The sequence below is a fragment of the Culex quinquefasciatus genome, chromosome 3 (genome assembly GCF_015732765.1).
Source record: "Culex quinquefasciatus strain JHB chromosome 3, VPISU_Cqui_1.0_pri_paternal, whole genome shotgun sequence".
Lineage (NCBI taxonomy): Eukaryota > Metazoa > Arthropoda > Insecta > Diptera > Culicidae > Culex > Culex quinquefasciatus.
The window spans coordinates 17,086,114-17,103,478 of record NC_051863.1 but is presented as its reverse complement, the minus strand read 5'-3'; the positions used below and the strand labels follow the sequence as shown (position 1 = coordinate 17,103,478).

At 34.6% G+C, this 17,365-nt stretch overlaps 1 protein-coding gene across 1 annotated transcript; it reads right to left on the bottom strand.

Moving 5' to 3' along the window:
• Positions 1 to 1,234: 1,234 nt before the first annotated feature.
• On the bottom strand, positions 1,235 to 2,961 carry LOC119770096. The gene has a single exon (XM_038264324.1). It carries the CDS (start codon positions 2,959 to 2,961, stop codon positions 1,666 to 1,668), a length of 1,296 nt encoding a protein of 431 aa, XP_038120252.1. The 3' UTR covers positions 1,235 to 1,665.
• Between the last annotated feature and the right edge of the window lie 14,404 nt (positions 2,962 to 17,365).

Here is a 17,365-nt window from a genome sequence, read left to right as displayed (position 1 = left end):
GATATTTGGTTTTTTGGATGATTGATTCCCGTGAAAGTAAAAAAAAAACTTTTTTTTCTGTTCCCATTTTCAATAAAAATTTCGATTTTGTTACAACTTATATTACTTTTGCCTATTGATTTTATTTTTTTTAAGTCAGATGAAAACCTTGAAATCTATTTTAAACTCCACAGAAGGTTCAAACTATTTTATTCATTTTGGCTTTACAAGATTGTTTCATCTTGCTTTGATATGAAATACAATAAAATGTAAAATGATATAACAGAAGCAAATCAGCAAAATTTTTTAGCTTTATTATTTAAAAAAAGCAGTTCAGTAAATGAGAATACGCATGCCCCACATTTTGTTTCAAGCACATCCATAAACAAAGTTAATTTTTTTTTGAAAATTAGGAGATTTTTTTTTGTGTCACGTTCAAGTCTAGTGAAGATTTTTTTAGTTTATTGAAGAATATTATATCATGAAGCATAAAAAGTAGTTTTTGCTATTTAAATACAAAATTTTCAGAGTTATTTTAACATTTTTCACGTTCCGCGAAATTTGCGTGAAATTTTGCGTTTTGAAACAGAGGTCCGCGTGAAATTTGCAATTTTCGAGCGTGAAAAATCACTAAGCCTACAAATCACCATAAATCCAGTCTCCCAACTCCAAATAGGCATCCTTGACTGATTAAAAAAATAATTTGGATTGAATATAAAGTTTTCTAACTACTTAGTATAAAAGTTTATATAACTCTGGAAATTCTATACAAAACTTATCTTATTTTAAGTTTGCAAACTTTTAATTTAACTAAATGTCAATATATTACCATCAAAAATCAAATTATTCGCTTTACAGCATTACCTTGGCGTTCTCAATTGCGAGATTTCTACACGAATATATTATAATATATTACCATAGAAGTGCTAAATAAAGGGGAGTGGATTGGGTAAAACATCGATCTTTGTGGAGTCTTTGTATCGATAGAATAGATTTTTCGTTGGAATTTCGTACCAACCCGGAATCACGTCGTCGGAAAATACGCCGGCATCCGAACCAGTCTACGATTCACAAATCAATCTATGTGGCATCGGAAAGGGCATAAAATTTCCGATCTTTTGATATTCAAACATCTAGGTGTTTTATAAAATCCACGTTTTAAAATACCTGAGCAAAAAGTAAGTTTAATCCACGAAAACAAAAATTACGAAAGTCCATACATTTTGGGCAAGTTGCTAAAGGGCGTAATATTTTATTTTTTTTTTCATGCGATAAACATCAGTGCTTTTATTAACGAACCTTTCGACAACAATCGGCCAAGTTTAAAACATTTTCATTAACTGTGGTTTTTGTGGATTGATTGAATGGTAATGCTTTGTAAAAATCTGGTATCATACCCGATGCTATTAGAGATTAGTTATTCACACAATATTTTTTAGTATTGTTGACTTTAACCTTCTAGCAAAGCATTACGGGTCTGACAATTTGATTGTTACAATTAAAAATATTCGAGAACGTAAATTTCCGCACTGTGCTCCAAGGCTACGCCCATCCAGTCCTGTGGGGATTTGGGTGGGAATTGTGTGACTACAAACTACTATCCCACAAACAAATTGCACAATTTAACTTTTGCTGTAACAATCAAGCTATACTTTTTCAGTAGATTCGTTGAATCCGTTTACCACTTTAGACGAAATTTCGGAAAAACGTGTACAAGTTGTACGTCATGTTGAGCAGAATCCAAAACTGGTCCTGGGTGAACTCGAAAAATCCAAAACAGTTGAACCGTAACGGCTGCCGCGAAACTGCCAGCACTGTCATCACTGCCTTTTGGACGGACCGATAAACCTCGCGGAACCGCTCCTCGTGCTGCAGCTTCGCCGGCCACTCCAGGTCGTACACCTGCCAGCCGATGGACGCGTTCGCTTCGGTTGCCAGGTTCACCAGCCGGGTCAGCAAGGCACACTCGATCACCACCCAAGAGCAGTAGAACAAGGTGAGCAGCGAAAACAGCGTGACGCTTTGCATCTGTGACAGATAGATGCAGCCGCAGGCCAGGGTCACCACCGTTGAGTAGTACGTGATCAAGAAGCTGCCGTTTAGGGTGGGTTTGATTTTGTTTTTGATCGCTAGGAATTCGATGTGCAGCTCGATGCAGCTGTTGAACTCTTCTTGGAGGTATTTCCAAAAGTAGAACCGTTCCCATTTGGCTTGTTGGCGCGAATTGCCCGGTGCTGACTCAAGTTTTTGCTGAACTCGTCGGTCAGTGTTGCCGAAAATTTCGGAAAAACTCAGTGCAATAACTTTCCCTTCGGCGGTGAGCCCAGCGAGCACCATGTATATGATCAAGAAATCCAGAGCTGCCAAGAAGGCGGTACCAACAATCCAAATATTGACCGCCTTTTCGCAAAAGTACTGCCCGTTTGGAAAATCGCGGCTGATGTCGAACGGTAGTTTGAAAATGTGATTGTTGGAAAAATTCAACGCGGGGATGCTGAAACCAAAAATGAACATGGACCCAAATCCGTACATCACTATTTTTCGAACGTTGTAGAACGCTTCACTGCGAATTCCAACCGACTGCGCCAGATCCCGCCCAAACTTGCGTCGATTCACGTAACGTTTAACCTCCATCAACGGTTCGTAGAACCAGAGTAGGATCCGCATTCGCAGCACCGTGACGAGCATCGCCAGCGCGCCCTGCAGACTGCTAAGGATAATTTCCAAACTGGCCCAGTCCTGGACGTTCCGATGGGCGTTCCAGAGAATCAAAGCCTGCGGCACGCAGATCATCCAGTGGTACACGTTCCAGCAGCGTTTGGCATTGGACTTTTTGGTGTTCCAGCGGACACCACCGACGGCCATCATGACGTCCAGGCCGAAGAAGAAATCCGAGTGTGAATAGTCAAAGTCCCGGGTTAGGACCTGGCGGACACTAGCCACTCGCGACTTGCACCGGTTCCAGAGCTGCTGGCGGTCCATGGTTTTAACCTGTGACGGAATGAGGATTGTGGACTTGCTTGGGACTTTTATAGGAGGATTTGAGAGGGTTGAGTCTAGTGAGGGACCTCCCTTTTTTTAGCACGCGTGCCAATTAAACGCTTGTGGTTGATGAGTCAGTATTGGTATATCCTAGGATACGAAAACAAGCAATTGGCAAAACAAACATAATTTATGAATATTTTAACAAGGTTGATTCCTTCTAATTACCACTTATGTTCCGTTTTGTCTTTATCGCCTTATTGAGGAAAAGCAATAATATCACTCGAAAAATGAACTTCTTAATTTGACCTCCTTGACCCACCTTCACTTAAAACAAATTTTAAACAAATTTAAAAAAACAAATCCATATGGATGGAGCAACTCTCCTAAAAAAAATACAAAAATCATTACCTGGAACTGCTTTGTACTTAAAAGTCTCCATATTGACCAGTGTCCAAAGTCCAATCGTTGTAAAGTTACAGTGGTTTAAAAAAAAATTATAAAAAAGGTTTTTTGGTGGTTTTGGGCAATTTCTATAACACAGATTTGATTTTTCAGCCTCGAAAAAAAATTTACCGGAAATCTCGTCCAATTTCCTTTATGTTTGTGTATGAACACTTTTCAAAATAATTCGTGTTGTTTTTTTTATTTACGCTAATTTACAATCGAGGTTACTGCCATCCATTGAACTACGCTGAAAAAAATATTCTGTTTTCAGTTATGAGTAATGTAATAAGCTTTTATCTTAAAGCCCATACTTCCAATTGAAATGTGGACACAAGCATAGGGGAAAGTGTGCAAGTGTAACAAGCTAAGGAAATGCTCGTTTTAATCAATTAAAAAGTTAGAAATCTATCGGATTTTAGTATAATTATCTCATTCTAGGGGTTGACAAGAAATTAAAAAACAGGTTTTTAAAAATCCTGTTTTATAATGCAAAAAATTGATTTTAAAATTTTTGATTTTCCGTACGTTTCCGTAGTTGAGTACAACTAGTGGGGCAAGACGGACAACCCGTTGGGGCATGAAAAAAAACATATTAATTTGCTAACAATTGAACTATTATCACTTAGATACATCAGTATAGAATGTATTTGAAAGATACAAGTTTGATCGTTTTTGCAAAAAAAAAAATTATTTAGTTGAAAAACAGTAAATTTTCATAGTTTCACTATATTTTGCATGGACAATTTTTTTAACAATTGTTTATCAGTTTTAAAGCACTTTCATGTATTTATTTCCCAATAAAATATGTTGTTGCAGCAATTCGTAATTTTTTCCATACTAAAAATCCATATGGTACATTTGCCCCACTTGAACAAGATTTTTTAAAAGCTCTCAACAAAAATAACTAAAAGTTAAATCATACTTTATAATAGGTGCATGTCATTGGTAGGGACACTACTGATCTAGGAAAAATAGCATTTTGGTGAAATGAGCCTTAAAACGAACCCTAAGCCTTATTTTGTACTTTCCAAATATTATAAGAAAACAAAGGTTTTGAAAAAAACTTCATTAAATCTTATGCCTTGTGGCGTTTACGTCGTTTTGGCGGTTATGTGGTAGTAGAATCAGCTAATTGCATTGCTATCAACAATTCATCATACTGGAAATAATCAAAATTGTAAATTGTTCCTCTTGCCCCATATGGTCGTCTTGCCCCACCTTCCCCTACTTTGGAGCATGCAATTGGACGAGCTTTCCAGTAAAAATAATTTTGAGACTGAAATATCAAGTTTGCCATATAGAAACTGCCGAAAACCACAAAAAAACTTATTGTTTCAACATTTTTTGGGTTTTGATATTTTTGACGTTTGGAGCACTTTTCATTTTTTATTTATTTTGAAGAAAAAAAAAACTTACCTTCAAATTTTTCATTAAAACCTAAAAATTAAAAAAAAAATCATAATAGTGGCATGTTTTTTTTTTCTTTCAGTGTTTTTTTTTGAAAACCCGTCAAATTTCCTACAAGTTTGTCTTTGACCAATTTTTGATACGATGCATCGGATTCGAGTAACAGCAATATTTAAATTAAAAAATACAAAAAATACTTTCTTCAAAACTACGGGAACGATCGATATATTTTTTTTAAATTCAATAAATACCGTCAGTGGGGGTAACATTGGGTCTGGGGGTGAGATTGGGTCAAAGTGATTTTTTGCGGATTTTACCATTTCTCATGTTCTTCTCAATGAAAATTAATTCTGTTGAAAGGGTTGTGCAGGGGATATCTTAAGATGACTTCGCTGAAAAATCTCGTTCCTCAAACAAATCTTGTTATTTTGGTAGCTGTCTAAAGTTGGGGTACGTCTTTGGCCAAAAATGACCTCGCGAAAAATCATTTTTCTAATATTTTTGTTGGAATTGCTTGAAAACTACCCAAATGTTTGAAAATCTCCACTTCAAACATTGTAGCGTGTCAATACGATTCCCTCGAACAAGAAACACTGTTGGATGACTTGTTTTTACCATATCGTTGTATTTGAGCATCATTTTAGTTTCATTTGACCCAATGTCACCCCCTCTAAGGGGTGAGATCGGGTAAATTTTCAAACAATTGGCATTTAAGGTAGTGATCATCAAAATCCACCATATTTTGGGGAAATGTTAGTAAACTATCTAAGAACAAATCTACGTTGAAAGATTTTCGATGTTATTTAAATTGTTTTTGTCATTAAGAAAATACGAGAGGAGTATCGTTTTTTGACCCATAGTCACCCCCACTGACGGTACTGTCTACAAAATAATTTCCAACAAAATTTGACTATTTGACAAACAGATTGATGCAGGATTGGGTTGGTAGATTTGACAATTTTGAAATAAGAAGACAACAATTTCCTTGGTTGCTGCGCACCCTTAATGTCAACATTTGTTAATTATTCGGTCAAATTTTATCATATTCCAAGATTTTTAAATGGATTTTTATGTGGGTTGTTCAGTGTGCCAAACTTAACTTAAAATCGCTTTAGTTGATTTTTTTTAATGATTTTGTTTTGAGGCGTTCTACGATTGAGTTAAGCATTCAAGCAATCTTATTTTCCCGGAAAATTGTAAAATTCAAACTATTTTTAAACAGCTGAGCAATTCACTGAGAATTCGGTCTTTGGATATTTTTGTATTTTTTAACCCATTAGAAACATTTGGATTGCAAATTCAATTTTGCATAAAAAATAAATTTGATTTTTTTCTATTTTTTCAAAAATCAGTATCATAACTTGATTTTTTGCACATTCTAATCTAATCTAATCTAACCCTAGCGCAGCCTGTCTTTCGAGGGCTTCCTGGAAAATGCCTTAGGTTGATTAACGCCTAGCATCCTCTTGTCATTATTAACAATTGCAGTGCCCCAATGCAATAAATTGCTTTGAAACATCACAAAACGTTAAAGCGGCCAGGCCAACTGCGTAAAGTTTACCGCAAAGATGATTCGTTGAAGTGGGTTGAGTTTGAGCACGAATGTTCAAACAACAACACAATTCTGAATCGACAGGGGAGGAAGAAACGTGGGGATCCCCCGCTCATATTCCTGTTTGTTTGGGCAATTAATCGTTGGGAGCACCATGCTAAGAAGTTTTGATGCCCTGGACACTATTTGCCGTGGTTATAGCGCCACAACTCGCTGCACATCACATGATTTTTTGCACATTCTGGAAATTTCATAAAAGTTGGCATTTTTTGTCCCTTAAAAAGTAACAAAAAATGAAAAAAAATTCAAATTGTGTTTTTTTTTTGCAAAAAGTGAAATTAAAAATCAGCAAACAAATTTACCGTGTATATTTTTTTCAGTGTAGTCCTTGTCCTACAACTTTGTCGAAGACACCAAATCGATCAAAAAATTCCTTCAAAAGAGACAGATTTTTGAAGTTTCATAAATCATTTTTGTATGGACAGCTTCCAAATTTGTATGGAAAATAATATGGACAGACTAATGATGCAAAATGGCTCCTTTGAGCATACCGAAGGCACCAAAAACATTTCACTCTGATTTAAAAATACAAAATATAAAACTAAAAAATAAGATCGTTTTTGTAGAGAATTGCTCAGCTGAAAACCCCGCCTTATCTCATCTAATCTATATGCCATAGCAAGGAATCATCCTAACGAAATTAGAAAATTGTCCATTTATATGTTATTTTGACCGCCGAATCTTAATCCGCCGAAATTATCAAAATGTCGTTTAATTGCCATATTTTGGGTTTTCTATGAGTTTAAATTATTTTATATAGAAACTAAAAATATGATTAAAATTCGATATTATGAAAATTGCAGTTTAAATGACTTTAATTTTTAATCCTAAAGTCCACACATTAATTTTCCAAAAACTAAAATGTTGTAAAAGTGCTCAGAACATCACTTTTCTTTGAAATTTGACCTTGAATTCCTCTGCTAAAAAAAAGATTTTCGAAAAAAATCCCCTAAATAAAAAAAAATGCATCTGGAAAATAAGAGTAGACAAAATACCCTAATCGTGAACCACCCAAACACTTCCAACCCGGCAAAAAGTTGCCCCTTCCCACTTGCAACAACTCTTCTGAAGAAATCAAAGTTCCAAAACTTCACCATTTTTTTTCGGAAAAATCAATTTTCCGCATTTGTGCGATGTCGAAAGGACAAAAGGTCGAATGCTTAAAAGTCGAAATGAAAAAGAGTTGAAAGTCAGAAGGTCCAAAAGCCAATAGGTTGATAGGACTAAAGAACGAAAGTGGACAAAGTTTTGAATGGACATCAGGTCGAATGAAGAAAAGGTCGAAAGAAATTAAAATTTCTTTTCTACAAAGATGGTGGTCAATCACTGTTTTTCAAAATCAAACCATCCACATTAACGACCCCCGGGTCTTTTGTGGTCTCTATTGCAAGTTTCTGCTCGAACCTAGGAGTCCGAAGGCTTGAATGGGGAGAACACCCAAACCTCTTTTTACTCCAAGGAACCTTCCACCCCAGTGTTTGAACTGACGACCTTTGGATTGTGAGTCCAACCGCCGCCAGCGATTCCACCGGAGTAGGCTTGGTTTGGTGTGTTGTTTGTACTTATGGCATGGAGACAACTCCTACACCTGGAATGACTTAACGGCCTAACAACCAAGGCCGGGACCGACATTTTACTTCCTCATCCGATGGAAGGTTGCAGCAGATGGGAATCGAACCCAGAATCATCCGCTTACAAAGCGGACAGCGTAACCATTCGGCCACGCACTGCCATAATCACTGTTTTTTATGAATTGCTATTTGGCCACATTAAATGCATTCTCAAGAGCATTTGGTTTTAAGCAAGCTTTTTGCATGCCTAATGGGTCTTGACAAATACAACACTCTTGGTTTTAAAGAAAAATGCAATAAAATCGTTTGAAATGACAATGCCATCAGGTTTTTCAGACTCTCTTAAAACCTTTATAAAACCTTATTGAAAGCCATTTTTCTTATATTGCACCAGGTTTTATGTCCGAGGCATAAAACCTTCTAAGAACCTTCAAATCAGCCCATATTTATTAGTTGCTGTGAGTGCCAACATAAAACTTATAAGCAATCAAGATGCTACCATAAAACCTAAATAAAACTAGGTGGTGGCTAACTGGTTTAAATTATTACTTGGGCATGAAACAACAAATTAAATTTACACCGTTTTTTCACTTAAATCTAACAAACACTAGAATAGATTACTCAAAAAAAATATAAATTTTATAAAAAAAAATTGAGTTTAGACAAAAAACTGCTCATGTTTGAAAAATAGAAAACATGTTTCAAAAAACATTCACAAATAAAAATCCACATTTTTAAAACATAACAGAAATCGTAAAAGCAATAAAATTGATGAATTTTTGATGAAAATACACATTTATACTGAATTTCTGACATAACTGGTATAACCATCGGTGCTAAAAATTAAATTGATTTTTTTTTTTTTCAAAAAATACAATTTTTAAGTTGTTATGAGAAAACCATTTTTTTGACTCAGCTCAGCTGAAATAAAGCCACAAATTGAGAGGAATAAGCATTCAAATTATTTTAGTTAAGACGTTTTAAAACGTATGAAATGTAATTTTTCCGTAACTCCTAACTGGGGTTTAACAAAGGTTTTATTAAAATTTTGAGGAGGTTGTTAGGATTCAACTGTAAACCTTGAACTCCTATGTAGGTTTTATAAATAGGCCATGACAACTTCTTGCGGAGGTCCTTTTGGGTTTCATGAGGGGTTTATCAGGGTTCTGTGGAGGCTGTTACGACCAAACGGTTTTATGTTTGGTTCTGGATGATAGGGTTTATAGCGGTTATGACAGCTTTCATAAAGCCTAAAATGTTACTTGGGTGTTAAAAAAAGCTGTTAAGGGATAACATTTGACACTTGTCCTTTCGACCTCTTCTAAGTTTTTTTTTAAATGTTGAATAAACATAATTTATTTTTCAAGAGTGTTTTTGAATCCCCTTGGTCAACTAATTCATAATTGACCTTAATGTCTATTCGACCTTTTGTCTTTTGACATTTAACCTAAGGGTATTTTTTCCAATATTAGGGAAATTCTAAATTAAATTTCAAACCATTTTTGAAATGTTTGAAGTTGTGTTATTAAAATTAACTAATAATTAAATCATTTGACTGTAAATATATTTTCCAGATTAGAAATCAATACACTTTTAAAATGCCAACTCCGCGCTTCGCAACCTTCCTGGACATCCCTACCAAAAAGTATTCAAACTGGCTACCGAAAAAAACCAAATCGCTCCTGCGTATCCAAAAAACCCCGGAGACAACACCAGAAGCTGCCTTCTTCTGTCATTGTGGCCCGGCTGCTGGCTGTCATTAATAAATTTCGTTTGACTCCTTTGCTTTTTTTTTTTTGATCTGCTGCTTCTGTTTGATCAACTTTAGTGAAGAAATTCAGTGGCAGCAAAAAGGATTCGTCGAAGATTTTTTCCACTCCTTTACCGAAACGCTCTGACAAACGCGCTGTAAATGGTCATTTTTCCTTGTTTAAAATGTGTCGTTTTTTGAGGTGGAAATTAAACATTGTTAAAACGGGCAATTTATTTACCAGATTTTTTTTGTAAAGGTTTGCTTACGATCGTAACGATTGTAAATTTTAGTACATTATTAGTCCAAATTTCAAACAAAAAAAATCAACTCTTAAAAGAAATGCCTCCCCAGTTTAGAACATTTTTTGTCAAGTGACGAACCCGTTTCAAACAGCGACGAACCCCACATAAAATCAACCATTTAACGATTACCCAACCGGATGGAGATAATACCCAAAGTCCAAATCAGCTCAGCTCGATGACAGCGGTCGAAAACCTTGCATTTTGTTGTGTCCTCAAAAAAAAAAGGAGTAGGCTGGTCAGTTAATTCAATTACCAAGCGTGCGCTCAAGTCTCCCAAATATTTTTGGCGTGGTGGCCAATCGTCAAGCGGCGAGTTTATTGATGCCCAAGCCTCGATGACAATTTTATAAAGGCGTGCAGTTTTTGTGGTGTCACCACGGGTTCGAGGAGGTGCATAATTTTGGGGAGTTTTTTTTCTTCTCTCGGCCGAATTCTGACGACGACGGTGGTGACTTTTAATTAAATGCACTGCTTTACGACAATTGTTTTGACGTTTGACTTGGTGGTTTTTTGTTTGTGCGTTTCGGGAGGTGAATGATTTTATGCATTGATAACTTACTTGGCTGAATCAGGGGAGTGGTTCATTTCTCTGTTTACTGACCAGAAAGGCATAATTTTCTCACTTGGATTTATATTCGCTCTTTCGTTTTTACACAAAAAAAACGTAAGGTTCGGAAAAAGTATAGGGATCGCCTTAGAATCATAGGATATCAACATAATTATATTTTACATCTCGAATTCAAAAAGGTTTCGCACAATTATGGTTGGTATGTATATCGAACAAATATCAACGCTTAACAATTTCAGAAATCGTATTTATCGTAAAGATCAGACAATTTTGCATAAGAATGAAGATTTGCACTTGATAGTTTGTCACATTTATGTTAATATAGAAATTAAACTAAATAAAAAGATTGAAGAATCAGTTTTGGGCCCACCCAAGTAACATTTTTTTCCAGGAGTTCTACAAGAGCTCTTCAAGATAGCTACAGCATAGCAGTTTGGACAGCGGTAGGATAAAACTCTCTTCAAGTACTCTTCCAAACTCCTGAAGAAGTTTTGAAGAGAATTTTATCCTACCGTGGTCCAAACTGCCATGCTGTAGCTATCTTGAAGAGCTTTTATAGAACTCCTGAAAAAAAATTTCTTGGGAATTTTCCCAAACACAGAATAAACTGCCTTAAAAAAATTTATTCTTATCAAAATAAATGTGACAAACTGTTAAGTGCAAATCGTAATTCTTATGCAAAATTGTCTGATCTTTGCGATACAAATATTTTCTAATTTTTTAATGTGACCTAACATTGGAAAATGGCCAATAATGCTTTTACAGCGAAATTATGGTCAAATGGATGATTTTTGCGGTGCAAGTGGTTATTTTTACTGGATTCCTGGGACCAACGTTGCCAGATTATTTTGAGGGAGATTTGTATTTTCTTAAAAATAAATCTGTATTTTATCTGTATCTTGTCAAATTCGAAGCCATCGAAGACATTTTCAAACTTTTAACAACAGATTTAAGCTTTTTAATCATATTAAAGCATAAATTAATAACTAAATTGTTGAAAATTTCAAATATAACCGTTTTAAACAAATCTGAATATACAGATTTTTGGCATCGAAAAATCTGTAAAATACAGATTTATCTGTATATCTGGCATGGCTGTCTGGGACATTTCCACATAAGTTAAGAGCATTTTGGATGGCCGCATAAAGCCTCCGCTCTTAATACAGACCGATTTTCAGAAGGAATGTAAAAAATGGGGAATTTAGGCAAAATAGACCCTTTGCCGTTCCGGGCGTTTGATGAAACCATCACCAATCAATTTCCCGATTTTTTTTTACATAAAAAACACTATTATTCATACCAGGGAACCAGCCGCGATCAATAAGGTCCGATTTTGGGTTCCATTTCGTCCACTGTGATTGGCTATAATCGTATAAAAATCATGCAAACATAAAAAATATAGTGTTTTGGAAGCTATTTATTGCTTTTATAATTAGGCTGGTACAAACATTTTTAAAAGTTTTTGTCACCCCCCCCCCCCCTTCAAAATTGGCCCGAAAAATCAGGGGGCAAAAAAAATATTTTTACAATAAACTTCAAAATTTCAATGAAAATTCAAGTGCAACCAGCTGAAATCAAATTGAAATACATTCTTCTGCGTTTTCAATCATTTTTAGCATGTTTGGGTTTATTAAAAAATCTTAAGATTTTTTGAAAATTTTCGATGCAAAATCTTTTTTTCGATACAATTTTTGTTTTTGTCAGATCTTAGATTTTTTGAAAACTTAAAACACTTTTTTCATTTAAATGTGAAGACTATGGCTTGTTATTTAAATTTTTATATTTTTTTTATTTTTTGCCCCCCCCCCCTTGATCTTGGCCAGGGCCGAGGGACAAAAACTTTTTGAAATATTTGCATCGGCCTTACATGAAAATTTTCACAAAAGTACGTATTTTTAAAATGACTTGTTCTTCAAAAAAATACTCAAAATTATAGTTATTGCATTGTGGATATCAAACAATCGGATTTTTTCATACATTTCGAATGTAATGACAACATTTTTGAAAATATTAGTTTTTTTTTACAAAATTATCAATTTTCATTTTTTAATACAATATGGGCATCAAACGATTGGGATTTTCATGCATTCCGAAAGTTGTAACACTTATTTTTGAAAATACTAAAAAAAATTGAAAAAACCAAAATCGTGTTCGAAAAAATACTAAAAAAATTAGTTTTTCACAATATGGGTATCAAATGATCGGGATTTTCTTCATACACTTCGAATGTTATAACATAAATTTGTGAAAACACTAAAAATTTTCAGTTATTGCTACTCATATCGTGAAAAACTGAAAGTTGTAACACTTATTTTTGAAAATACTAAAAAAAATGAAAAAACTAAAATCGTTTTTTGGAAAAATGCTAAATTTTTTAGTTTTTCACAATATGAGTGTAAAATGATCGGAATTTGTTCATATCCTTCAAATGTTATGACAAAACTTTTGGAAAATATTTTAAAATTTCACATAACTACGAATTTTCGAAAAATACTAACATTTTTAGTTTTTCACAATAAGGGTATCAAACGATTGGGATTTTCTTCATAAAATTCGTATGTAATAACATAAATTTGTGAAAACACTCAATATTTTCAGTTATTGCTACTCATATCGTGAAAAACTGAAATTTAGAGTATATTTTCGAAAATATGTAGTTTTGAGAATAATTTGAGTGTTTTCAAGAAATGTTCCTTCAAAATTTTATCACCCACAATTTTTATTTTTTAAATATTTTTTTCGCAGGCAGAAAGTTTTATTTAAAAAAAATTAACATTATATAACTTTCTGGAAGACAAAAAATATCAAAAAGGTCCTGAAAAGTTAGATTTTCAAAATCTCCCTAATTGAGAACTCTTCTTAAGATACCGGAAATCGGAAAATCAATGTTCCACAAAATTTCGCGATCTCGGCCACTGTGCATTGATTCTTCCATACAAAACGGCTATAAAAACGTTTAAATATCTCTACCATGAGAACGGATCCGATAAAAAAATCGTCTTTTGTTCAATGACGCAAGTTGGTCAAAATTCACTAACCCTCTACAAACCAACCCCGCCTTTAGACGGGCTTCGATTAACAAAATTGCCAAACTCAATTTTTTTCAACCAGTTTTTGACCTTCAAAAAGCGTTCGAAAGAAGATGTGTGTGTGTGTGTGTGTGTGCAACCAACCAAACGGGACCACGCGGTCGCTTCTTACAAATTGAGTTGTTTCCATGTATTTTTAGATCTACATTCTATACATGCAAATAACTCGCATAGGCATTTGGAAGGTGTTAGCTCTGCCGAGCTTCGGTGACCCATTTCTACGCTGGCTAGCCGAGCGCGAGGTTCCTCAGCTTTTATCGACAAGCCCCGCCCTGAAGAACGTTTGCACCAATCGGGTTCAAACGTTATTTAGAACTTCCGAACCCTTGTCAAATGGACAAGGACCCAGCGCGTATATAGTTTGATAGTAACAGTATTCCTAATTCCAGACGTCGCTCACCAAGCCGTGATGGCCTAGTGGTTAGCATTTTTGCTTACCAATCCAAAGGACGGGGGATCGAACCCCGACTCGGGCGACTTTGATTTTTCGTTCATGTTCAGAGTTTCAAGATTAATATTTCCTATACTTTCTCGTTGGGAGCAGATGGGAATCGAACCCAGGACCATTCGCTTAGAAAGCGAACACCGTAACCAGTCAGCCACGGCCGCTCCTTTTCAAAAAGCGTTCGAAAGAAGATTTCTCAAAATTTTATAAAATTCATAGGTCGGAAGTTTTACTTGTTTTATGTGGCTTTGCCAATGTTTTTAAAAATGTAATTTTTTTTGGGTCAACTTTGGCTGTATTTTTTACTAACATTTCCTATATTTTAAGTAAAAAGAAGTTTGCAGTAATTTCTCTAGTGTCTCAGACTATCCGGTTTTTTTTTTAATTTAAATGATAATGGTGCCATTTTATAGCAGAAAAGGCAAAAAAAACAAGCAAAAATTTAAAAAAGTTACTGTTGAAAATTTGAAAAATTAGAAACGCAAAATGTAATGATAAGAGGTGGTAGAATAGGCCAAAAACTGCCAAAAACATGCATCAACTATACAAGATAAATGCAAATTAAATCACTTAAAATGAAACAAGAAAAACATAAAACATAAAACAAGAGAAGTAAAGTATTTCGTAGAACAAAAGTTGCCCAAAATGACATTCTAAACACGGGAAAAATAATAAAATGGGCTGTAGAGGGTTAAGCAGTGTTGCTAATGTTCCAAAAAATAAAATCTTTTGAAAAAAATATTTTGAAATATATTTTGTATCGTTCACCGTATTAAAGTTATATACACTTGATGTTCGTTAAATATTGAAAACGTGATTTGTCTTACCTGTAGAAATCACAACCATGCTTGGTCATCCCTGAAAATATTTGAAAATTACCCACAAATAAGCTTAAAGAATTTAATTATAGATAGGGCCAAAGGTTGCGTGAACTAAAAAAGCACAACCTAGCTTTCGAAAATAATCGTCTCTTTTTTATTTTTATTTTTTTCAAAAATTATTATTGTTTCGCAAAATTGTCAACACTTCCAAGTTAGCAATTCTCCACCAAACCCGTAAATGGATGAGACTTCGTCAATTTTCCCATTTCTTTTTTTCTTTTATGCCCTGTATTTCAGCACACAGAGGTCCAATCTTCAATGTCTCTTAGGCAATTTTACTGGAAGCATTTAAAAAAAAATTCAAGGGTGGACATTCATAGGCATTTAAAAAAAACGAAACACGGTGATTTTTCGGTTCAAACTGAACTTTATGTGGCTTTATCAAGAAAATCTGCAGAGTACTTTGATTAAAAATTAAGTTTTTATTAAAGGCAGAAGTTTTTTTTAATCCAATTTTTATTTTATATTTTTTGAATAGTTCCCAGTCGCCGAAGCGATTTTCCACGCTAAATAAATCAATTTTCACGACATCACAAAATTTCACGAAGCGTGTAAAATGCAAAAATGACTTAAAAAACCAAAAAAAATTTAGTATTAATTATTTATATAAAGCATACAAGTTTTATGATTTTTTAAACTGAAAATTTTCAGTTTTCACGGAATCCATCAAATCTTATCATTAAATTATATAATCATTTCAAACTCAAATCACACACAATCTTAAATACATTGAATTTGAAACTTAAATTTTCTTTTGGGATTCTTCTCAAGTGACAATAAATGCAGGATTATTTATTTATTTTTAGTCAATTGCACTTCTTTTTCACTTAACATTTCGAAGAATTAAAAAAAATTGTACATTGTTTGTACATGAAAACGAAATAAAATAAAAATTTCAAATATGAAGCATTTTTATTTTATTTCAATTGACGGATTACTTTTTTTTAATTACATTTAAAGGTGAAAAAAAAATACAAAACATCAATAATGTCTAAAAAACATCCGAAGTGCTTCAGGTATTTCTAATATTTGTCTCCAAAACTAAAAATTTTAGATTACCTTAAAAGTTCCAAATTAAATTGAATACCGTCATCAGGGGTGACATTGGGTCTGGACGATGACATTGGGTCATACCAATTTCAGCATTTTTATATGGCCCAATCTCACCCCCAGACCTAATGTCACCCCTGATGACGGTGCACTAAAAATAACAAAATACAATGTTTACAACCGATTGCACTTATTTTTATTTCAATGACAATTAATATTTTAAGCTCACTTTTTTGAAACGTGCCTCACCCTGTTCAAAATTTGAATAAATCAATCACATAGAACAATTGTGTAATGAAGACTTCTGAAAGGAAAACTAATGATTGCTTCTTTCGAAAATGACGGGGAAATCAAGTAATTTTCAAAACTCTACAGAATATTAAACCTTACTTTTTCAAAAGCATATTTGAGTTCCGTTTTCGCTAACTGTAAAATTCTGTTCAAACCTGTGAGCGCACCAGACTCGTTACAGATGATTACGAAATACAATGTACCTTGACTACTTTCACTTTCGCTTCTTCCCCAACTTTTCACCCCCCCAGCCGGTCAGTGCAAAAGGAGCGCGCCTGATGAATAACGCCTAAAAACCACCAATATTTTACAATTACACTCGAGTTTTTGCTAAACTGGTGCGCACGTCGTACACTTGCCCTGGCCATGTTCCGCGCACGAGTTTCGAACAATAATGAGCAAAACACGGGCCAATTTCCCTTAAACCTCCTCTATTCATCCATCCTCCCTTCCGAAAGATGATGATTGATTGACCACACACAAGCACACTCTTCTAGTTTGGTGGCTTAAATTGCAACTATTTAACTCCGTGGTCAAAGACACAGGTTACGGTTCCACCTCCTCCAACTACTCATCATCATCATCGGCTGCTTCTTCGTAGTTCATCTTTGGGTTGTAAAATTGATGGCGTGCCATTTGTCTTAACCCCAAAGGGTTTCCCTTTTAGTTACAGCGTCAAGTCTGACTTGGAACGACTTGAACTCGTTGAAAGTTTTTTCTTTGTAGCGTCAAAACTCAATAGAATTCCTAAACTCCTATCGAAAATGGGTAATTTCTCGTCACAGTGTACGCTTTCCGAGAAGTAAACAAAGAGCTGTCACTTTCTTTGCCCTATAAGAAGTGCTCTTCCGACATCGTGCCATTTTCTCCAAAAGTCGGTCTGATTTGAGATTGTGTTTGTGCATTATCTTTTAAAAGCCTTTTTGTCAATAAATCGTACATTTATCACGCAAAAACTGGTAATCTTGCTTCACATAAGAGTGTACTG